This window comes from Mustela nivalis (assembly GCF_964662115.1).
Source record: "Mustela nivalis genome assembly, chromosome: 10".
Lineage (NCBI taxonomy): Eukaryota > Metazoa > Chordata > Mammalia > Carnivora > Mustelidae > Mustela > Mustela nivalis.
The window spans coordinates 105,779,814-105,803,721 of NC_139029.1; the positions used below are offsets into that span (position 1 = coordinate 105,779,814).

The 23,908-nt window shown below is 49.4% G+C and overlaps 2 protein-coding genes across 18 annotated transcripts in view; both read left to right on the forward strand.

The window, feature by feature from the left end:
* The window catches only part of SORT1 (sortilin 1), a 66,189-nt gene extending 61,461 nt beyond the window's left edge, over positions 1-4,728 (forward strand). For 7 of the 16 annotated variants that reach the window (XM_082687506.1, XM_082687507.1, XM_082687503.1 and 4 more), the window contains exon 20: positions 121-4,728. In XM_082687506.1, coding sequence (XP_082543632.1) covers positions 121-135 — 15 coding nt within the window. In that variant the 3' untranslated portion in view covers positions 136-4,728. The remainder of the gene's footprint in view (positions 1-120) is intronic. The other 9 variants (XR_014299765.1, XR_014299769.1, XR_014299773.1 and 6 more) reach the window with 4 other exon arrangements.
* A 2,090-nt stretch (positions 4,729-6,818) lies between these two features.
* On the forward strand, positions 6,819-20,602 carry MYBPHL (myosin binding protein H like). 2 transcript variants are annotated; one of them, XM_082687519.1, is made up of 9 exons: positions 6,819-6,875; positions 7,336-7,521; positions 15,664-15,752; positions 16,317-16,512; positions 16,742-16,881; positions 17,023-17,182; positions 17,284-17,420; positions 18,318-18,504; positions 19,320-20,602. In XM_082687519.1, exons 2-9 carry the CDS (start codon positions 7,377-7,379, stop codon positions 19,328-19,330), a joined length of 1,065 nt encoding a protein of 354 aa, XP_082543645.1. In that variant the 5' UTR covers positions 6,819-6,875; positions 7,336-7,376; the 3' UTR covers positions 19,331-20,602. The 2 variants fall into 2 exon arrangements, with proteins under 2 accessions (XP_082543645.1, XP_082543646.1); XM_082687520.1 differs by lacking the exon at positions 6,819-6,875 and having other exon boundaries at positions 7,236-7,521; positions 19,320-19,365; positions 20,515-20,602.
* The last annotated feature ends 3,306 nt before the right edge of the window (positions 20,603-23,908 follow it).

A 23,908-nucleotide genomic window follows, 5' to 3' on the forward strand; every position in this document is an offset into this window, starting at 1 on the left:
CTTGATCCCAGAATCCTGGGATCATGACCTGAGCCGAAGGGAGATGCTTAATGGCTGAGCCACCCTCAAAATAGGAATTTTTTAGTGTACAAATAATATAGTCTCTGTTTCTCTTCTCAGGACCTCCTGGAATAGCTCTTCAAAGTGGCTGGGACCGAGCACAGATGATGGAACCGCAGTACCTCTCACACGCCCTGTGGCTCCAACTTGGGGGGAATAAATTTCCCATTGTGAGGGACCCAGCTCTGTTTCTGCTGCTTCCACCAAAGCCAAAAGGACCTGCACTAAAGAAATGTGGGTGGGTGGGGACCTGAAACACTCTCACGATTGGCTCTGAGAAGGGGGAGAAATCTAAATTTTTTAATTTTTTATTTCAAGTTCTGTCTTTTTGCAAAGTATGGGTTCTTTTGGTTTTGTTTCTGTTTGGTAAGGGAAATGGGATTGGAAGGGAATGTTTCACTAACCCCCCTCTTGCATGTTTTGCATGGCGCCTGCCCCCAGGCACCTGCCAACCCCAGCATCAACCATCACCAAGTACTCGGTGCTGTCCCTGGGCTCTGCCGGCGACACGGAGAAGCTGCTGAGAGGGACTCGGGGGCTGCGATGACTGGCACGGCCTGGCAGCCTTTCTCCAGCCAGGGACAGCTCCACGCCGAGAGTGCTACATACCAGCTCCTCACACACACCCCGCCTTTGCTTGCTTGCTCTTTCGGGGACCATGGACCACAGTGGTGTCTCTTCCCCCCACCCCATTTAATTAGGCAATACCCTCGTTAATTGCCTTTTGGCAACTGACTTAACCATGTGCTTCCAAGACACTAAATCAGGAAAACTTAAAGGGCAATATTTTTAACTTGGGGCAGGAAGAAGGGAGCAGCAGGGAATTGACTAGGGTTAGCACCTATTAAAGGACAAATTCTTGCTTCTTCCAGCCGTGCTTCATGTCTGTGCCTGTGAACTTGCTCAAGGACAGGGTGAGGGCTTGCCCTGGATATCTGCCCAGGCTGTGGGGTCTCTCCGCTGGAGCCAAGGGAGGGTGTCCGGGGTGGCCTTTGAGGACTGAACATCACAGTGCTCCGTGTCCTCTGTCACCTGTGGGCGTGGTGGTGAGTCCTTAGGATGGCTACTTGCTTGCTGCCTCTTGGACTGCTGTTGTACATGGAGCCAGGACTAGACATGTTTTCAGATTTATAAACTATTTTTTAAAAATCAAGATTTTATTACCAGGCTCTCTTCCTCACCTATTTTCTCCAGCTTTGCCATCTAATTTGTTGGCATGAAACTTGTGGCCGAACCAACCGAAAACACATGTATAGTGTAGGTGATGTTTTACCTGATGCGTTAAGTTCGTATTTTAAATTTAATTTTAAGGAAGTTTTCCACTGGACATTTTTTCAGATCAAGTTAACAGTAGAATGCGGTGAGGTGGAGATTTGGGTGGTCACACAGTAATGGAAAGCTGCAATAATTCGTTTTAATAGAGCTTGAATATTTGCTCTCCAGGTATATAGTATAGTACATTTTTGGTCCTAGTGTCCCTACTGTGCTGGTCACAGTTTCTCCCAGTAATTATGGTTGGGACATTCTTTGGTAACTGCCATTTTGCTGCTAGTTCATTTTATGGTGATAAAGTCACGAAAAAGTAGACGTGCCAAATCAACTTTTGTCAGAATGCGTGAGCAGATGGCTGTGTTCTCTCCTCCCCAGAATGGATTAACAGCAGCAGGGAAAGTGGGAGAGGGGGTGGATGGAGAAGGTTAGAGACTTTGAAGCTGCAGCAGAACTAAATGAGTCAGGGAGCTTCAGTTGGGAAATAAAGCTAGGGCATTTTTTGTGAAGAGAATTCGTATTTGTTTGAGCCATAGAGCACTGGTCTTTTAGGAAAAGCTCATTCATTTTGCATAGTTTTTAAATTTAAAAAACATTCCAAAGATAGACCAGCTCACAAATGATAACGTGTCAGTCTTTCTCCCGGACACAGTCCCCTTCTGCCCAAAGTGATTCTCATGCCCAGAAAAGACCCACTCCTGCCGCACACCTTCTCCCTGCAGCTTATACTCGCCTGGGCAGATGTGTGCGTATGTGGTAGTTCTCTGATTTATTTTAGGATGTAGGAAAGTTTATCTTCTTCCTTAACCAAATAAGGTTAGAGCTCTGGGCTTCTAAGGGTATCTGGGACTTCTGTAGAACTTGGCAATTTTCAGAGCACTTTGACTTGGCATTGTGTCTTTGGAAACTTAGAACATTCTCGATGAGACTTTCTCTTTGAAGGCTAGGGGTTTGTCGTCCCCATTTTTCAGGAGACGGAGCTGAGGTACAAAAAGTGAGTAAATTGTCCAGGGTTTCTGTGTGCATGGCAAGCAGTGCTGGCCAGTTGTCTTTAGAGCTTTTGAACGTTTTTATGTGTGCAGGGGCTGCGTGCCCAGGGCGGGCAGGGTTTCTGCATACGGTCGCCTCTCTGTCCTTCAGGAGAGGGATGGGTGGCATCTCTGTGGGAGCAGTGTGTCGCTCCTTTTTGCCACTGTGACAGAAAATTTTATTCTCCTGTTTTACATGGCTGAAAAACAAAAATTAATGGTAATTTTGAATGTGTATTTAGAAACTGCCCCTCATCTAGATGCAGGTGTGGGCTGTCCCTTGAGGAACTACCTTCTCCCTGTCCTTGTTTTCTCATCCTCGTCTGTCCGGCTGGCTAGCTTAGTTGTTTGGAGGACTGCTAACAAGCCTGGATCACCCCCTTCATTGGCTAGTTAGCTTCCCATCTCAGCCAGCAAGTATATCAGCCTATTATCCGTGATGGCTTCGAAGAGAGAACGATTTCTAATTTGTTCTACTGACGTTAGATTAGGAGCATTATCTTTGAAAGTAAAGTGTAGCTTTTCGTTGTATAAAATCTCGGGCTTGATGGTAGCAGAAGAGATGATTTCTGGAGGTTTCAGCAATAGGGTTGAGCACCATAAGAAAGGTTGGACACATCAGACTGTCTACAGTGGTCTGAGCTTTTAAGTCCGGGTGGAGAACTCACCATCCCTCACCTGTGATCGGCACCTTGGCCCTAAGAGGGCTTTGGGTTGGTGACTCTAGAGGCCAAGGGTCCGTGCACCTGAGCTGGTATTTGAATGGAGACCTCACTTAGGAGAAGAAAAAAGTCTGGAGAGTTTTGGCAGTTCTCAGCTGGGCTCAGAAGATTCAATAGATGAGCTATAACTGAAATTTAGAACTTGCCATCTGCCTCTGAGTAGGCTTTCCAGTGTGTACCTCTCTAATTCCTAGGTTTGCCTCTGGGCCTCTCCATGTCCAAGCTGGCCTTTCATCCATGATGCATTAGTAACAGGCTGGCTGCCTCCAGCCCTTTCACTGGCTCTCTACACTGCAGCTGGTTCTCCCATGGCCTGGGTCACAGGACCAGGATGCAGAGGGGAGTGCGGAGCTGTCCACACCCACCCCAGGTTGCAGGGCTGGCTGGAGTTTCAGTCAGTTCTCTCTGTTCTAGACCAATTCTTCAAGTAGAGAGGTCCTCTTTCCCTTCAGAAGGCTCTAAGAACCCTGCCTCCACGCGCAAAGGGTGTGGAGCTCTCCCTACTTGTTGTTGGTATTTCCTCCTCACCCCATCTGAAACCCGGATGCTTGGAACTGCTAAAGTCAGAGCTTCAGCTTTTCGACTATGCTACTATCTGGCCTCAAGCAGGGAGGTAAACAGGGACTTAAATGTCCTTTGAATAAAACCAAAGTGTAAGATGTGCCGCATGACGGAGTACTAGACCAGAAGGCCAGCACTGAAGGCCAGACCTTCAGTGCTGGCCTTCAGCAGGGGCCAGACATTCAGTTTCATCTGCCACCCATGTACCCAGCAGCTCTGGGAGCACCGTCCTGCCTGAGCAGAGCTGGGCCTTGCCCTCGCAGAGGCTGACTGACACGGCAGGAGTATGTTGGTTCCTTGGTTATGTTGCATTATAACAATAAGAGTCACAACATTAATTTGAAACTGTCTTCAAAAACTGGCTGTATGCATTTTTTCACACCAGTACATTCTTAAGCATCCTCGTTTATATAGAATAACATAAACTAATCTGTACCTTTATATATATATATGTACATATATACATGTATAAACTGTATAGTGTACATGTTAATGATTTATTGATATGTCCCAAATCTTTCATGCAGTTCTCATCCTCTGCATGCCCTCAGTTTGCGGTCGGGTGACTTGAATGTTCCTCGATGATCCTGCCCACCTCCCGTGTTTGGACGTCTAGGGAAGGAGGGTTTTGGTCGTATCCTTCTTGTCCTCATGCACAGAAATGCTCAGGGTCCCCACGTGCCTGTTGTTCAACCCTCTCTTGTGTCTCGTTCCCTTTCTGAGCATGTGGTCCCTTCCTGTCCTGTAACTTCTCTGACCCCTCCCCCAGCTGTGGGACAGCTGCCTTCCTACTAAAGTGTAAAGCAGTATTAACATCATTACTGCATGTGCGCTAAAAACCCAAGTCTCCTGTTCCCTTGGGACAGAAAATTGCATGTGGGGTGGGATAATCAAGTTTCAGTGACCCATGTCAGTTACCCAACAAAGCCAGACCCCATAGCAAAATTCCACAAAATGGAAATCAAACTTAAATTTCTTTATTAGCATTGTGTAAATAAATCTGGATGTGTTTAACTTTGTACTGGTAATTTTCTGTATATTTGCAATATTTGAGTTAGAAATAAAACAGACTGGACTTTGTTACCTGACCTATGGAAATGACTAAGCTACAGTTTGTTACCGTGATTTCCCAGTTTTCTAGCTTCAGAAATCAAACTCCAGCAACCGGAGAATAAACCAGGTAAAGAGCCAGGCCTGCACTGGTAGCGTGAGAGGTACTAGGTAAGTTGTGGTGGGAAAACTTAGTTTTTCTTGTCCTTTGTGCCCCTTAACTACCTCCCGTGGGTATTTGTAGGAGCAGCTTTCCCATTCTTACTCCATATGCCCTCTCAGGGTGCGACAGCGAACCACTTCCTTCTGGATAGACGGCAGAAAACGACTGTCCCAAATTAGCTGTTCCTTCAGGCAGGTTTGACAAATGACAATACTGGAAGCTTAAGTTCAGTACTTCCCAGTGGCCTCTCTCAGATTTCTCTTGCTGCTCTTGCTCATAGTCCTGCCTGATTCATTTCATTTAAGGACCTTTCAAAGAGTTGCAGCTTTCCTTGCTCCCCAAGTATTTCTTTTAGGAGAAGTTCCTGTCCACCTCCCTTGAGACTTTAGCCCAGCCTTGAAGACTGCCTCTGAACCAGCCATCCTGGGTGCCATTTCCAATGGATACTTACTCTGACACCATGATCTGAAGGTGACGAGGCAGAAGACCTTCCTGTGAAGGAGCCAGCTATCTGGTGGAGAAGTTCCTCCCCTGGGAGATGGTGTATGGTAGTTTTATTTTCAGGAAGTCTAGCTAAGCTAGTGTCCAAAGTCTTCCCGCACCAGAATCACTAGGTTGCTTTTTCTTTTCTTTTTTCTTTTTTAAGATTGTATTTATTTATTTGACAGAATGAGAGGGAGATCACAAGTAGGCAGAGAGGCAGGCAGAGGGGGGGCAGTAGGCTCCACACTGAGCAGGGAGCCAGATGCGGGGCTCATCCCAGGACTCTGAGATCATAACCTGAGCTGAGGGCAGAGGCTTAACCCACTGAGCCAACCAGGCGCCCCTAGGTTGCTTTTTCAAATGCAGATTCCTCCACCCCACCCAGACCCATTAAATGAGACTGTAATGGACAGACCCTAAGAGTCTACATTTTTAACTTGATTCTTTTACACATTTATTGCAACAAAGGGCTCAGGCTGAAAGTCTAGGCCAATTTCATACCACCTGGTATGGGGACTCTGTATTTATAAGGGCTTTGGCTAGAGAAATCAGCTAGAAGCCTTCACACTAGGCCCCACGCGACAGGAGCAGCCTCAGAGGTCAAGCTCTATAGCTCCACCTCCGCCATCCCAGCTCCTGAGAATAGTTTCCTGGGCCAGAAATGCCTCTGCAGGCTGTCCTGGCCCTCAGCCCCAATATAAGCTGCAAAGAGTAGCAAAGGCTCCTGGGAAAGTATCGACTCTGCCTCCAAATTGAGGGCTAAAGGGAAAAATGAGTGTAAAGAGCCCATTCAACTACATTCTTTTTTTTTCCATAAATGAAAAGGCTGGTGGGGATATGTGGGAACTCTGTACTTTCCATTCAACTTTACTGGGAACCTAAAGCTGCTGTAAAAAGTAATGTGTACACACACACACACACACACACACACACACACACACACAGGGATGCTGCTTTCTAGAGCTAGTAAAGCAGGGGTGTGATAGGAAACCGTTTGGATGCAGTGGACAGGACATGAGGAATGGTGACTTGGTAAGCCTAGACATCACACAGAACCTTCGGTGAGTTACTAACACAGTGGTCTGGCCACTTCCTTTCACTTTAACTGTTTTCTCTTTAACACGGTCATGGTGTCAGCATCTCTGGTCTCAGAGTCCAAGGCTCTGCAGTTCAGAGTTCGTGATCCGCCCAGGGTCACCTCCATCCTGAGAGAGTAGCACAGCCAGAAGTGACACCCACACCCTCCGGCCTCTGAGCCCTGGCTCCCCTCCACTGTGGCTGCCTCTCACTCCGCTGGTGCTTTATCTCCGAGGCAGGGGAGCACTCAGAGGGCCACATGCCGACCTCACCTAAAAATAGCTCACATTTATGGAGCACTTAGTCAGCCACATTCTGCTAAGCACTTTACACAGATTGCCTCTTGTAATCCTCACGACAACCCTGTGGTCCTTATCCTCTCCGTTTTGCAGGTGAGGAAGCAGACCTAAGAGAGAGTGACATGTGGCCAGTCACACCAGCTAGCTGGTGATGGAGCCAAAGGTGAGGCCAGCTGGTCTGGCCCCGGAGTGTGGACTCAGCCTCCTCCCACTACCACTAGGCGGTTAGGCGGAAGGGATGGGGACAGACCCCATAAAGGGCAAGTTGGTAAGAACTTAGAGCTCTCCGACTGTGGAGCTGAGAGAGTAGGAGCCCTTAAAGGTGTGCCTGCAAACCCGCTAAGCCTGCTAAGCCCGGCCCCGTTGTTCGATCTGTGCGTGCAGTCAGGGGAGCTCAAGCCCTCCCCGCCCTCCCCAGTGCTGTGCGAGGGCTGTCACCTCAGCCCTCCTGCGGCTATTCTGGGCTGCTGTCTGATCTCCCTGTCTTCCCCAGTCCCTGTTTCAGCCCTTCTGCTGAGAGTAGCTGGGTGGGAGAAGGCCAGCCAGTTACATAAGCCCGTGGCTGGGACCCTGGGAGGCCAGGCTGGAGAGCAGGTGCTTAGCCCCTCCCTCACCACCAACAGTGAAAATCTCCCGCTGGAGCCCAGCCTTGGGGTGGCCCAGCATGGAGGCAGTCACAGCTCTGGAGGTGCCCTCAGGATCCACACTGAAGGTGAAAGAAACGCACACCGCTGATGCTGAAGGACCCCCCGCTTCATCTCGACAAGAGTCCAGCAGCCCCATTCCCCAGCTCCTGCCCCATATAGAAGGTGACCCGTGGGGTTGGGAAGGGTGGGGCGGCTGGGTCAGTAGGAGTTGGGGAGGTCTCCCTAACACCCGGCTGCACCTCCTTAGCTTTGTGCAGAGGTGAACGGCTTCATGGGACTGGTACCCAGGATGGAGGAGCACTGGTTGGAACCCCCACCCCTTTCCTTGGTGGATTCTTATTTGCTGCTCAAGTGTCTGCTGGGTTTGTGCTTTTTGGGTGAGAAGTCAGTGAGTGGTATTTGCAGCCCTTTACAGTGACTAAAGATGATCTGTTTATATTTGTGCTTGTAATAAAATGTCCCAGAAACTGAGGACCTGATATACTAATACCAGCCAGGAAGGGAATGAGGGGTGAGATGGTGGCCGTCTGGATTGGAGGGTGGGGGGCAATGAAAAGTCTCTAGCAACTGAGAGATTGGGTGGTGAACAAATAGTGCAGGACACTCTGCCTGTCGCTCGGCAGTGCCGTGGATCGAGGAGCTATACTAACACTCCAGCTGGCTCCCAAGGGAAATCCCCAGCCTCCTGGGGTCTGAGCTCCATGGAAGAAGAGCCGATCCAGGAGAACTACTGGCCTCCCTTCCACAGTATTCTCTGTGAGCCTCTAAGCAAAGAGGTACTTTTGAGCCAGGAGGTGGTGGGTGGCCCTCCTAGTCCCGCCTGTCCCTGCCAGCGGCCCCGCCACCCATTCCTCAGCTCCCCCTGGCTGAGGCCTCTGCAGCTCACAGCTCTGTGAGCTCTGTGATGTTCACTTGGGGTGTCACCCGTTGGGCCTGGCTCAGCTGGCCAGACATGGAAGGCAGAAGCCAGGCTTTTTTCCTTCTGTGCATTAACCAGCAGGAGGGACCATGGGCACCTTACACATTTAAGACAGTAACCTGCACTAAGTCCCTACTTTGGGCCTCTCGACATCTTGAGTGCAGGGGATGGGAAGACTGCAAACAAGAAGCTCATGGAACCCCAGGGTAGGGGGAAGTAGGAGAAGATGACGTGATCTAGACTCTGCCCAGTGCCACCTTGGGCAGTTCTGGTGCCCTTGGACAAGCCAACCAACTGCTCAGTTTCAATTTCCTCTCTGTAAAATGGTAATTAACAATATCTACCTAGTAGGGCAGCTGAAAGGATTATGGAGATGATCCTAAGTGCCTCAGAAGAGGCAAGCTAAGATGTGAAGAGATGATAAGGTATTTCCAAGTCAGGAGTGAAGAACTAAGAGTTCTACCTGCAGGGGCGCCTGAGTGGCTCAGTGGGTTAAGCCTCTGCCTTCGGCTCAGGTCATGATCTTGGGTCCTGGGATCGAGCCCCGCATCGGGCTCTCTGCTCAGTGGGGAGCCTGATTCCTCCTCTCTCTCTCTCTGCCTGCCTCTCTGCCTACCTGTGATCTCTGTCTGTCAAATAAATAAAATCTTAAAAAAAAAAAAAAAAAGAGTTCTACCTGCAAATGGGGTTGACTAGGGGAAGTTGGCTACCTCCCGTCATCCTTATAGGAGACTCTGGGTTTTCGGGAGCTGTTTAGATGTCACAGGGAGAGAGCTGGCTGAGTTTGCTCCATGGAAAAGGAGGTCGAGGGAACAGAAGTTACTGTTAGCATTGAGGCTGGGGTAGTCTTCTTTTTCTTTTCTTTTTTTTTTTTTTTTAAAGATTTTATTTATTTACTTGAGAGAGAGAGAGCATGAGAAGGGAGAAGGTCAGAAGGAGAAGCAGCCTCCCCGCAGAGCTGGGAGCCTGATGTGGGGCTCGATCCCAGGACTCCAGGATGAGCCGAAGGCAGTGGTTTAACTCACTGAGCCACCCAGACGCCCTGAGGCTGGGATAGTCTTGAGACAGAAAACCAGTTCTTCCTAAAAAAGGTCCAAGGAACAAGCCACAGAGAGAATGAGAGCCAGGACTGCTGACTCCGGATTTGGCGGGTCTCCCTAAGACCCTGGCAGACAGCATCCAACCCACCCACACTCCTCCCTCTGCTGTGAGTAGATGCTGTGGGCCATGGGCTCCTGATAGCCCCTGGCCATCTCCAACGAGTGCAGCCTCAAGAGCCCCAGGCCTCAGGGCCACCAGCGCCAGCAGCTCAACTCATTAGCTTCCCAGAGGTCAGGCAGTTCTGGTGCCCTTGGATAGTTTGCAAAGTATGTTTGTGATAGTTTGCAAAGTATGTTTGATTCTGTTATCTGCTTAGGGAACACAGGAGTTCAAGTCCCAGCTCTGTACTGTGACCCTAGGCAAGTCAGTAAGCGCCCTTCTCTAGGCTTCCATTTTCTCATCTGTAAATTGAAGGATAACCTTTTGATGGCTATGGACACCTAGGAAATTCTGATGACATCTGTGGAAGCTTATTCCAGGAAAAATACTCAAAAAATTTCGGGGAACTCACAGAATCCCTGAAGCCCATTCGAAGGTCCTTCAGGGTAGCATGGACCTGGCCTAGACGGTCCCTAAATTCCCGTGAGCGCCAAGGCCTTTTTTTCTCCTTTTAATACCTCCTCTATTTTGTGGGGAGCATTGCAGGATCCAGAGGGGCCCTGCAGTAGGCGTGGAAAACAGAATAGGCACCAGAAGCAAAAATTCATTTGCAATATCAAATTAGCCTGCAACTGTCTAACACTGAGCTTTCAGTCAAGAAAGCCTGCTCTGTGGCTAAATAGGCAAATGTAGGCAACCAGCACTGGGAAACAATTTCTGTCTGCCTTCAGCACTACATGGAGGCACTGGGGCCCGGAGGCAGCACCTCCAGGTGGGAGGTGGGGGACAGGTTGCTCCCCTGCTATGGAGGAGAGGAGGATCTGAGACCCAGAGGAAGGGTCCATCTGCTGATTTCAGAATAACTGCATCTCCTTTCAATCTGAATTGTTCTGTCTTCCAGGCTTGGGAAACTGGAGCCCATGCCTGGGAGCAACCTTCCTTCCTTTTCTTCTTCTTCCCTCCCTTCTTACTTTCCTACCCTCTTTCTTCCTTCTACAAACATTTCTTTCATGATTATTATGTGGCAGGCACTGTTAGAAAAATGAACAAAATAGGCAAAAATAACGCCCCTTGTGGAGGTTCCATTCTAGTATAAGGAGATAGACAATAAATAAACAAGTAAGATATACAATATGTCAGAAACGGGCCGAAAAATGAAGCAGAGGAGGATAGAAAGTGCTGGGGGTGGGAAACTTGTTTGCTATTTTAAGCAGGATATTCACTGAAGGTCTCATTAAAAAGGTGCTATTTGAGCGGCAATTTAAAGGAGATGAGAGAACAATGCATGCAGATATTTGAGGGGAATGTTTTCTGTTTAGAGAAAATAGTTAGTGCAAAGGCCCTGAGGCAGGAGTGTGCCCTATGGATGGGGGCCATTGTGCCTGTAGCAGCTTGAGAGAGAGAATGATAGGTTTGGGTGCAGGGAAGTAGCAATACCATTGTGAAGACTGACTCAACACTGAGACTGATGGGGCAGCCTGGGCAGGGTTTTAAGTGAGAACTGACATGATCAGGTATAGGTTTTAAGGCTTATTCTGAATGCTGAGTTAAGCATAGGTTATAGGCAGGCCTGAGACACTAGCAAGGTCATCAACTAAGGATGAGGATGAGGGAGAAGGTATGGAGCTTTTAGAAGAGGAAGGTATGCAGCAGTCACTCAAGAGAAGAGGAGGCTGAGTGGGAAGTCTGGAAGGATTGCAAGGGGGCTATTGGGAGTTAGTGGTCAGTGTTAGTGGCTCACAGTCAGCCTCTCTTGTATTTTTCCCCAGTGTGCAGATGTGGGCACTAAGGGGCTGGAAAGCATTTAACTGGTGTTGGCCATGGCGAGGAGTGCAGTGGAGTACCAGAGGATTAAGGGAGCTGAGTAGGTACACAAGGGAGTGAGTATAAGGACTGGACTGTAAGTTGGGTAGGAAAGAGCGTGGTAACCAAGAGGGTGATGGGGAGTGCAGGGGTGGGAAGGCTTGGGTCAGAGGTCTCAGTGGTGCCGCAGGATCTGGTGCCAGAGAGCAGATCTCTAGCAGTGGAGACTGCGCTCATCAGGAAATGCCTGTCGAGGTAACAAGTGGGTCTCAGAACTGAAATCCCCAAAACAATAGATGTTTATTTCTATTAAAAAGTTTCTCTATTTATTTCTATTAAAAATAGTTCTGCATGCAATAATTTCAGGCCCCAGGCCTCTTCCCTCTTGTGGCTCTGCCACAAATCTCCTCAGACTCTTACGTGTTACTCTTTTATGTCCTTCTGGGTTTTTTCTGAGCTTAGTTTCACAGTCTTCAAGGAGCTGACACTCTTGTCCTTCACAAGGTACTTCAGAGGTCACTTTTCCTATGACACTACTCCAGACAAGTTTCTTTTCTTCTTTTAAAAAACTTTTTTTAGGATTTATTTTTGTGAGAACAAGAGAGAAAGCACAAGGAGGGAGAGGGGCATAGGGAGAGGCAGGCTCTCCACTGAGTAGGGACCCCAATGTGGGGCTTGATCCCAGGACCCTGAAGGCAGATGTTCACCCAACTGAGTCACCTAGATGCCCTCCAGACAAGTTTCTGATAAGGCGAAGGCCACATCCTATTTCAAAACCATAGCTTGCCTTGTGCATTTCCTCTTTCTGGGTAGTTCACTCACGCAGACACGTGCACACACACACTCACGTGCTCACACGCTCACCACACACTTACCTGAGTACATGCCCACACTGTCTCATACTTGCACACACTCTTGCACAGGCACTCTCTCTCACACATAGGTGTACACACACGCAGCCTTCATTCTTTCAATGTGTCTGTCTTGTTCCTTCATGGTCCAGACCATAAGTGATAACATCAAGATGCAGTTCGCAGCCCTTAAGAAATTGCTGGAGAAAAGTCTTTAATGGCGCAAAGAGAAATTTTGAGAGAATAGGAACACCTATTTCCCATGAGCATAGAATAAGGAAACGGGGATAAACTTCAGCAGAATGGAGTTAGGGTAGAATTAAGAGGAATTTTCTAATCCAGAGGAGTCAAGATCTTTGGACTTTAAGTAGTAGTCTCCTTCTCTGCTAATTTTCAAGAAAGAATTAGCATTCTGTCTGAGAGAAAGACTGCTCAGAAGTCAATGTCTCTCAAAGCACTTTTCAAAATGCCTTTTCCCCAAGACTATAAATGGAAGAAAACCATGCTGTGGCTGTCTCAAACCTGGTCTCAGAAGACCCAGGCTGTGCCACAGGGCTGTCTCTGGTTCACAGCTGTGCTGGCATCTGAGGAACAGAAAGACATTGGGCGTTTCCCCAAGGTCGGTACAATTAACACCTCTCTTGACCACAGATGTGTGAAAAGAGGTGTCCCAAGTGAGCCCTCCCGATTAACATTCTTAGCAAAGGGGCAGATTGCTCGCTTGCTCTGGCACACCAGAGGACCGGGCTGGAGCTGGGGAGAGCATTCCGCTGCCCCGGGCGCCCCCAGCTGCCAAGTACTCTCCTGCCACCTCCCTCACTCTGTCAGCTGCTTTGGCCTGGAGCCCATCCTCTTTCCCCCAGCTGGGGTCTGGGAGCCTGCTGAGCACAGAATCCTCACCTCCTAATCTTCAGACTCACAACATTCTGCTAACGTAAGTTGTTCCCTGTCAGTTCATCATCTAGTCAGGGAGTCCCGCCTAGAAGCAAAGAACTGCCAGGGGAGCCCCCCCGGGGAGGAAGAGACTGCCATCCCAGCGGTCCCCTTCTCCTCCGTCTCTCTGCCCCCGCTGGTATCCCCTCTGCATCTCAGGGCTGTTCTGCTCGTCCTCCTCCTAAGGCCACGCTCTTAATCTATGTTCCTCATAAACCTATTTCTCTGATCATTCTCTTCAGTTCAGGTGAAACAATGGGAGCATCTTCCAAGGTAGTTATCTAAGAAACACAAAAGGCACGAAGTGGGCAGAAATCTATAACTCAGCTTGCACTTATCCATAGAAAAGCCCATTTCCCACCTGAGCTTCTAGCAGGGCTCAGACAGCACGCCTTCCAGGCGTGACGACCTGGGTTCCTTTCCTCACCCCAACCTGTCCAACTCTGGAGGGTGTCCCCTCTGCCTTCCCTTCTTTGCCTCCTCCTTCTCCTAAGGGCGAGGTCACAGGCAGGGCCCTGACTGTGGTGGCCGCAGAGGACAGCGGAGGGAACAGCAGAAGGCCCCAGGGGACAGCAGAGGCCCCCGGAAGTGGGCAGAGACCCCGAGCTCAGAGAACGGGTCCTTCAGGCACACACTTCTAGACTGGGAGGCAGCCTAACTTCACCAATGTGTTTCTCGCTCCGAGCCCTTTCCCTCCTGTCTTCTTGTTCCTGGTGCTCGTCTGGGTCTTTCTGCGTCACGTGGGCCAAGCAGGAGACAGCAGAGCCGGCTTCTCTCCAGCAAGCATGAGGGGCTATTTCCCCACCTGACAGTGGGGAACCAAGCCCAGCAAGATGAGGTTTGACCCTTCTTTTCAATCGCCGCCCTTCTTTTTCAGAAAACTCTTAAGTCATATCCGCTTGTTCTCAACTCCTTGGTTGCTCGCCAAGACCGCCACAGGAGGGGCACACATCACACAAACACTTCTTCTGTTTTTCATGCCCCACCCCCTTCCAAACTGTCAAAGTCGAATAGAGGGCAAGTGCAACAGTGTCGTTCAGCTGCCTGGGGCTGGGTCGTTGTGGTGTTCTTAGGTCAGCCCCAGCAGCACAGGCAGGACAGAGAGCCTGCGTTATTCAGTTCCTGCTTTTGCCAGGGCCCTAGGTGAAGCATAGTCCAAGACTGCACCCCCAGGGGGAAATGTAAACCACACAGTGAAAAGGGAAGATAGATCAATGAGATGGACGGCGTGTGCTCAGTACCATGTTTATATTCATTTACAAAGGCTAAAAGTGATCTCAAGATGGTCATGGGGCTGGCCAGGGGAGGGAAGCTCCTGGTCTCTAAACAGTGGGCTACACATTGAGGTGTAGGAAGAACACAATGAAAACTCTCTTCACTTGATTTTGAATTTGACCACTCGGAAGTTTGCCTTGCGTCGTGTACATATTTAAACAGTCCAACTTATAAGTAAACACACATATGCTGTGGTAGAAGGCTCAGGAATGTATTTGCAGGGAACTGTTATCAGAAAGTTTGGAATCCTCTGTCAAACCGTTGTGCAGTTTGCCACAGTTGTGAATGGGGTGAAGTTTTGACAGCTGCTCCAGTGAATTGTGGGGAGAGGCTGGGTGGGGAGTTGGTGAGACCTGAGGTGCTATCACATTTCACTTAAAGCAACAACAGCAGGAGACCATGTGTGCCCCTGGAGAGGACACCAGAGCCCTAGAAAGCTGGGAAATGGTGCCGTGTAAGCCAAGCTCCCAAGGGAACCCAGGTGGGATGTTTGCACTTTCTCAGCCAAGGCCGCCCAAGGCTTTCTGTGAGGGGAGAGGTCACAGCTGGTCAGCCTCCATACCTTACACTCAGCACTTTCTGAGCATCTCCTGCCTCCATCCTGGAAGCCAAGGGACAGGAGCTAATCCCTCTTCTCACTGGAACACACCTGGAAGATCAAGGAGTAGTGAGCAGTGGGCCTAGTCTTTCCCAGATCCTATTCATACAAAGCAATGGTCCATGAACTGGAAGAGCACCGGGCAGGTGCCCAAGCGGGCAGCGTGCAGAGGAAGGGACCCAGGGGTCAGCTCCCGGAGTGGTGATGTCGGTGCTGCCTAAGTGGGTCCTGTGTGACTCTGCCCTCAGAGTGGAAAGCTTTCTCCTCAAGCTGAGAAGTAGGGCTGACCCTTGGACGTCAAGACTAACATTGAAAGTGGCTTTGATAAAAGAAGTGCTGTTAAGGACAAACGTAGGAAGGGGGCTGAGAGACAAACTGCACAGGCTAAACCATTCTGTGTGCAAACAGAAAAAAGAATCTTGGTTGATGAAAAGTCAGTAGTTTGAGAGTTACCCATTAAAAGAAGTAAGCATCAGGCTCACACTTCAGTGCTTTCTGCCAAGACTTGAATGCTCTCAAGGGGATCTTTCAGCCAATCACTTTTGCCTAAATCCCAGTGAGACGATGGGAGCAATCTTCCCGTTCCCTAGGAGAAGCTGGATTTGCTGAGCACATGGGTCATCTGCCCACGAGGTACAGCCAGGTGGTGTCCACTTTCTTCGAGCTCTGCTCCTCCTACCCTAGGAGGCTCACCACCCACTCTTCCCTTTCCTTCCATCACTCAGAGCACCCCAAGATCTGGCTACCTCGGACCCTGAGGCAGACCTATATCCGGAAGGTCGGAGACACTGTGAACCTACTGATCCCATTCCAGGTGATCATGCTGGCCCCGTGCTGGGTCCATGTTGGGCCCATGCTGGGACGAGGCCAGGGTTTTAATTTGGAAACGGATACTAAGAGTCTTGCTGGCACTGGAGCAGTCATGCTGGCCTGGAATGAAGGGGGCCATGTCACCATAAATCTGAGGCAGAATGACCCTTCCAATTTGCACTCCTGATGTGAGGTTTGGGCTGGGAATGCCACAGGTGATGAACTGAGGCTACCCTATGTCCTTCAGTCAGCAGAGTTCTGGGAGCTCTCAGTTTAGAGGGCTCTTGGGGGGTTAGGCAGCTCTAGTTAGTCTCAGCTGCCCCAGGTGACCTAAACCCAGAGGGTGGGAAACTCAAAGCTGAACCCCTTCGTTCCACCCATGATCCTTAGGCTGTTGATGAAAGATGCCAGTCTCCTGGGACAGCCCACCAATTTCTAACTCAAGGCATTTTCAGTTCAAGTCAAGTCACCATGGGGACCTGGGGTGGCTCTGACTCCCCGCCCCCATTGCGACAGGGAGGGTCATAAGCCCTCTTGGGGTTCCTCACAGTCCTTTCCCATTTCTTAGGGCAAACCCAAACCTCGAGCCACCTGGACACATGATGGCTGTGCCTTGGATGCCAGCCGTGTGAGTGTGCGGAATGGGGAGCAGGACTCCATCCTCTTCATCCGAGAAGCCCAACGTGCTGACTCGGGTCGCTACCAGCTCAGTGTGCAGCTGGGAGAGCTGGAGGCCACTGCCACCATTGACATCCTGGTGATCGGTACAATGCAGGGAGTTGGAGAGAAGTGGTCCTCAGGGGCTCCCTCTCCAGGCTAAAGAGGAGCCATCACAGAGAGTTGGGGAAGCTGGGGTGACGCCTCACCGAGGGTGGGGCACAGTGGTGGGTGAGGGGAAGTGTGTCTGAGCAGAGAAGGGGAGGGGCACTCCCGAAGTGGTTCCCAGGCATATGTGAGTGGTACCATGCCTGCTGCCATGCTTGGCCCTTTCAGAGAGGCCAGGCCCTCCTCAGAGTATCAAGTTGGTGGACGTTTGGGGCTCCAATGCTACTCTGGAGTGGACACCTCCCCAAGACACGGGCAACACAGCACTCCTGGGATACACCTTGCAGAAGGCTGACACAAAATCTGGGGTGAGGCCAGCTGGGAGGGAGTGGGGAGAGAGGAATAACGCATTCTGGAATGGGGCTCTGGTAGCTCTGTGCAGTGGGCTGAGGTGGAGTGAGTTCACAAAACAGGGGTCTCATTCACGACATCTTCTTGGGACCCCTAAGTTGTGGTTCACGGTGCTGGAACGTTATCACCGCACCAGCTTCACAGTCTCCAACCTCATCGTGGGCAACTCCTACGCCTTTCGAGTCTTTGCTGAGAACCAGTGTGGGCTCAGTGAGACAGCCCCCATCACAGCCGACCTTGCCCACATCCAGAAAGCAGGTAGGACCCAGGGCCTGGGAGCTGGGAAGAGCTGAGGATGAAGAGTAGAAGAGGGCAGGGGCTCTCAGGCACTACAGCATGGCCCTTCTTGGTCCCCTCAGCAACTGTCTGCAAGATCGAGGGGTTTGTGCAACGAGATTTCTCTGAAGCCCCGAAGTTCACCCAGCCTTTGGCGGACTGCACCACAGTCACCGGCTATGACACCCAGCTCTTCTGCTGTGTCCGCGCTTCTCCTAAGGTGAGCGGGAGTCCTGCCCATGGGCCAGGCCACACCATTCCCTGCTCCTGCCCTAATCTCCGCCATGTGGAAGAGTGTTCTAACCACATCATTGTTCCCCCTACCCTGTTCCCCATCCCCTGCCCCTCCCACAGAGGCTCAGGCAGGCTGTGAATAGTCAGGGCACTTAGAGTCCAAGACAGGCTGATGTGGATATGGATGTAAGATGTAAGATGGCCTCTTCAGGGCCATCTGCATGCCAGGTATCTAGAGTTGAGGCCACGGCTCAGAGAAAGTCTTTGTTCAATCTGGTCACTGTCCTTCTGGATACCATACTGCATAAACCAGCACTAACAACCTTACTAAGTACCTTTCGCATAGGAGTCCTGGGCCAGGCTGCATGGAGATAGTCTCAGAAAGAGAATGTCAATAAGCACACTCTAGAAACTACTTTCTAACCAAAGGAGCAACAGTGAGTCCCAAGCCAACAGTGGGAACAGAATATGAATGATTCAACAATGTATATGCAAAAAAGAGGAGATCCTGAGGCCCCGTACTTGGGATCCATGAGGGGGCTGCTGGCGCAGGATGGGACAGGGGTCCCACCTTTTTTCTAGTCAGGAATAGTTGAAAAAGGCAAGGTTTCAGGTGCTTTTTTAAACCAACAGAAGGAGCTTAGGAGGCTTTTGAGGGTACTGGAAAGGGAGTACCTCCCCAAACGTAAGGCATGGGGAGCTTTCCAGAAGACCATTATCTCTTCTAGATCCTGTGTCACCCGTTCTTAAGGCACCCTACTCCTCCCACTTCTCTGGCCAGTGTGTCCCCAGGCCTTGTAGGCAAGGAGTCCCGGGAATTGAGCACAGAAAGAACAACTGGTTCTCATCACTCCTGTGCTGGCCCCTCATCTTTATCTTCCAGCCAAAGATCATCTGGCTGAAGAACAAGATGGATATCCAAGGCAACCCCAAGTACAGAGCTCTCAGTCACCTGGGAATCTGTTCTTTAGAAATCCGCAAGCCTGGTCCCTTTGACGGGGGAATCTACACCTGCAAGGCGGTTAACCCCCTGGGGGAGGCGTCTGTGGACTGTCGGGTGGATGTGAAAGGTAAGGGCAGAACTCATTTCTTCTCTCCACAGCTGGAAAATTCGGGGATGGAGCTACAAGCCTGCAGGGAGCAGGGCTTGGCTGGCTCCCCCTGCAGGTGCTTTCGGCCCTGTTAACATCAGGATGGATGTGAGGAGCCATTTTTATCCTCCAGGATCTTATTACTCTCCAACATTATTCTGTAATACAGGATAGCTAGTTCCATTCTGCAAAGGAGAAACCTGATGCACAGGGCAGTGATCGGTTTACCCACGATCCCCAGCACTGCTTAAGTGAGAAGTCAGCACTGTGGTGGAAAGAGCACAAGCCTCCTGGCCTTCGCTCAGATAGTTTGTCTTGAAATTATACAGTCTTTGACTGAGTCCGGGAAAGCTGCAGCTGTCTGTCAGGACTTGCCCCTCCGGTTTGCTAAAAGGGAGAATTACACATCCTCTCTACCTCTTTTAAAGTATTCATTCATCCACCCATTCCTGTCCCCCTGTTCAGATGTCCGTCATTGCATTTAGCGTATTGTTATGTAAGTACCTGTTTATTGATCTGTTTCTCCATTAAGGGACATTCTGACTTGCCTTTGTCGTCATCCCCCACCCCGACCAGTGCTGAGCCCAGTTTCTGACACACAGTGGGCACTCTCTAAGTGTGCATAGCATGAATCAGGAATGAACAGGCCATTGCACGCCCTATTTTTCCCCATGTGGAGACTCCTAATTAGCACCATGGACTCTGGAGAGACCTATTCCTGCCCAGTGCTCTACAAGAAGGTTTCCCAGAGATTTCGGAGATGTTAACTCTGAGAAATGTCTGAATTCTTGCAGCTCCTCATTGAGGCTCCCCAAGAGGATTAGGGCAACTCTGACAAAGGTAAGGAAAGAGGGGCTGGGGTTCTGAAAGGAGTAGGTCATGTTTACGACTAGTGTTGAGTCTGAGACAGACGTTTATTCCTGAGTCTTTCAACCATGCAGCCAATGGTGACTACTTTCCTCTTAACCACTTTCTTTGGGAAGCTACCACTATCACTATCATCTCCGTGAAAGGAATTTACTATAGATGGTACTACTTGTGTCACATCCTCTATCTATCTCTACTCAAGTTGATGACAGGTATTAAACCTAAGGGACCTCTGGAAAGGGATGACAGCATCTACCTAACTGTAAGCGGGTTCTGCGGGAGGGAGGCGGGCAGGCACTATACGAAAAGGCATCAAGGGAACCATCAGGAATGGAGAATGGAAGGTCACCTCCAGCAAGTGGCAGCAGCAGGGAAAAGGAACAGGAAGCTGCTTCTAGTCATTGTTTCTACCTCAGAATCATGAGCATGGTGAGAAACAGATTAGTTTGCTTATTTTCTGCTTGGAAGTTTACGGATTCCCTCCCTTCTGAGAGAAGAAACCACCATTATCATCATGCCAATAATAATTGAACATGTGGGTATGTGGTCCCAAGCAGCACATTACTGGCAAAGGGCAACTCAGATCACCGTTTAAAATGGGATAGCGTGTTCAGGTTCTGAATCATGCACAGTAGAAATGCTGTGTACGAACTGATGAGTGGGGTGAAAAAGCAGCTTGTGGGAGAATTAAGGAGAACTGGTTCCCAGTGTCTCCTTGGATTTGCAGTTCCGGGCTGATGAAAATTGAGAGAGAATACCAACCTAGAAGCCATTTATTTGAGTCCATCATCGATAAAGAGCAAATAAAACCCCTCAGGGATGCATTAAAAGCACAGACTTCTCAGGAGAACTCTCTCTGCCAGTTGGCTTGCAAAGACAGTTCTCTGGCCACCGCTCAGTCCCCTCTCTGGGCTAATGTTAATGTCACGTTGGGGTTAGCCTTGTCAGGAGGACTTGCTCTGCTACCTCTCTCTCAGCCATCATGGGCAACACAGCAGAGTAAGTAGAGAAGCGACAGCACAGGACCCAGGAACCAGGGAGAGGATTGCCTCAGCATCCTGGATGTGCACTGGGTGTTTGCTGTTAGAGCCACAACATACTCTTTCTTTTCTGTGCCTCCAGGAAGCCCAACGGTGGTGAGACTGTGTTCTCAAGGAGCTCCAGCACAGCGTCTGCTTTGGACTAATCTAAATAAATGTGTGGATCCTCAGTGCCTCAGTGTCCATCTGTTTGAGCCACTCTCTATGGGAAAAACATTTAGAACATTGAAATCCTTTAGCCAGACTGTATGGAATCTGCAGACCCTCACACTCCTCTTTCTCCCCATACCCACATTCTCTTCCGCAGAGGTTTCTAACACCGTCCTTTTGTCTAGAGTCTATGCCAGAGCTGAATTCAATTCTATCCAGTGCCTGGTACTAAAAGAGATGCTGAACATGACTTGTACTCTTCCTCTCTGCACTTTCCAGTATAAGTTGGAAAACAGGACGCACGTCCATCACAGAGACACAGACAGCAGAACACATAAACACGTACAAAGCTAATTAAAGACAGAGCACTGAGACTCGAAGGCTGGGAGATACTGAAGAAAGTAGAGCAGTCTCATTAAGTCCTGGGGAAAGAATAAAGGTGAGGTACCCTTGCCTACATGTTTGTTTTCATTCTTATAATAAGTAAAATATTAAAGGCATTCTACGATGGAGTCTGCAAAAGATAGCAATTCCTCCCATCCTGGCTAGGATGGGCATAGTGCTCTTCCCACCAAGAGCTGGAGTCTATTTCTCCTCCCCTTGAACCTGGGCTGACCATGTGACCTCCTTTAACCAAAAGAATATAGCGGAAGTAATGCTGTGACGGTCTGGGCCTAGACCTCAGGAAGTCTAGTAGTTTCTGCTTTTGCTTCTGGAGGTCAGCTCCCATGTAAAGAATCTCAGGACAGATTACTGAATTATGAGAGGCCACATGCAGGACAACCAAGCATCCCAGCCAACAGTCCACACCACAGCCCCTAGGCATGTGTGGCCACCTGAGACCCTTCAGCCCTAGGCAAGCCCAGCTTACTCCCAGTGGAGCAGAGACAGATGGTCCTTACACAAGCCTGCCCAAATTGTAAAATCATGAGGCAATTGGTTGCTGTTGTTTCAAGCCATAAAATACTGGGCTGGTTTGTTACACAGTAATATGTAACTGGAACAGCCTTCTCTGCATCAGATACTGGATGTCAGGCTTTATCTCTTTTAATCCTCATTTTTCACACAAGGCACTTGAAGTTTATAAAATTGCTCCCCAAGTCCTGCAGCTGGTAGTAGAATTTGAACCAGGTCTGCCTGACTTCAAGCCTTCCCTCTTTCCTCTCCCCTCTTTCACCCAGTGACCCTCACTGTAGTGGGTCTGGGTTGGGATCATGGGTTTAGGAAAGAAAAGATTCCTAGGAGATAGTAAATCTTAGACAAGGCTTTGAGGAGGGGGAGGGACTGTGTTGCCTGAGAAGAGTGAGAAGGGCTTTTCTGTTCAAAGCAAAGGTCTGTTTTCAGTTGAGGCAAAGTGTCTGTTCCAGCTTTTCTCAACAGGAGCACTATAAGAATGAAGTCCCAGTGCCCCAAAGGCATCCATCATATGTCATAAATTAACTTCTTCTATGCATTCAGAACATTACTAATTATGTAGCATCTTGGGAAAGCTGAGAAAGTAACCACACAAATTATTTGTAGGGTCTAATGCCCTTGCTGAGAATGCTGGGGTGGGGAGAGAAGGGGCCAGAGCCAGCTAGTCATGTACGCAATGGCCAAGAAGCATCCCCCCTCCGGCTAGGGCAGGGCCTAGGTCAGGAAGGAGTAGAATACTCCCAGCTATGATCCCCTAAGAATCAGTTAGACCTCTGACCTCTGCCCACAGCCCCATGCCTCAGCTGTCTGTTGAGTACTCAAGGACCATCCCTTACAGTTCATCTATTCTGAACCTAAAGGAATAAAATCTTCACACTGAACAAGACTTCCAGTCACAGTTAATCTTTCCACATTCAAGAAGGACTGTCCTGGAATCCTTGATTTTATCATTTATGCATTCAACACAATGGAGTTCCCTCTGAACTAAGGTCTAACACCTGCCTGGGAGGAGGCAATCTCTTTGTTAATTCATTTAACATTTATTCAAAATCTTAAACAACTGTTCATATATCTCATTTTGGGGTGGAGCTAACGTGGACAATTCTCAGAGTAATGGCCTTATGCTGAGTAAGAACTCTTGTGCCTGAAATCTGTATTTTCTGATTTTATTGTTATTTTGACAGTGGAGAAAGTTCACTTGCTTTTTGTTTCTGGTGCTGCAACAACTTTCAAAATCATAATTTGGTGACAGGAATTTTTTTTTTTTTTTTAAGATTTTATTTATTTGAAAGAGAGAGCATGAGTGAAGGGAAAGAAAGGGAGAAGCAGACTCCAGGCTGGGCAGGAAACCCAATAGGGGGCTCCACACCAGGACCCTAAATCACTACCTGAGCCAAACGGAGGGAGCCCCCCAGGCACCCCTGGTGACAGGAAATTGAGGACAAGTTTCCTTAGGAGAAACAAACAGCCAATTTGCTAATTAATGAGCAGCTTCTCTCCTTACACTCCGCTTCACCACCACCTGCCTGGAGAGAGGGAGGTACCCGGCTCCAGCCCTCCCACCTCTCCAGAACCCAAATGCTACAAGCTACTGCAATTCCGCCTTCACCAGCAAGCATACAGAAACCCAGGCAACCCTCTTCTCTCAGCTCTGCTGCCCACAAGCCTGCAAGTCCAGGGCCTCCCCACGCAGCACCTCAGTCCCCACTGAATCCCAAGGTCTCTTTGCTGCCTGTGGCATTTACTTCAGGGACAGCTCAGGCCTACAAACCTCACCACCTCAACCTCATGGCTAAAAACTAGGAAGGAAACCCAAAAAAAGGCCTGTAAATAGCCCGGATAATGGTCATAAACGCAGGAGACCAAAGCTCTCCAGCCATTCTTCTCGATTTTTAAAACGTTTCTAAGAAGCTCTGGTAACTGGTGGCCCAGGCTAGTCACAGGCAACCGGTGGGAAACAACAAAAAGGGAATCTCTAATGAGTAGGCTTAAGCATTTTACAAACACAGCTTTTAGTTTGAAAGCGTTTACAGGCACGTTCAAAAGCCCCCGTGGCACGCGGCCGAAAACTCGAGGGAACATAACTGATGGTCAGGATCCTCACTCCGCGGAGAAGAGACGGGCCGCGTATACTCAAGCATGCCTGCCTGTGACGGAAGGGTCTCTGGTGAACTGGACCCACACCTCCCTGCCAGAAAAGCCTGTTTGTTTTGTTTTGTTTAATTACACCTCAGCTACCTCACGTTCCGAAAGTTCTCACTTAAAAAGACGATGGGAGATGTACTTCTTACGGATCCTCAATATACCTAAGCTATAAATGTCTGGGTGCTCCCGCAACTTGAAAAAATCACAATTGTGGAAATCTGGCAAACGTGGTGCTTGCAAACCAAGTAATCCTCCGGAACCGAATT

Excerpts from the sequence above, each read along its gene's own strand:
- MYBPHL (XM_082687519.1), top strand. The coding sequence starts at position 7,377 with ATGGAGGCAGTCACAGCTCTGGAGGTGCCCTCAGGATCCACACTGAAG. Across the intron at positions 7,522-15,663 it reads GCTCCTGCCCCATATAGAAG|AGCACCCCAAGATCTGGCTA; the intron begins GTGACCCGTGGG and ends TCCATCACTCAG. Across the intron at positions 17,421-18,317 it reads GTGTCCGCGCTTCTCCTAAG|CCAAAGATCATCTGGCTGAA; the intron begins GTGAGCGGGAGT and ends TTTATCTTCCAG.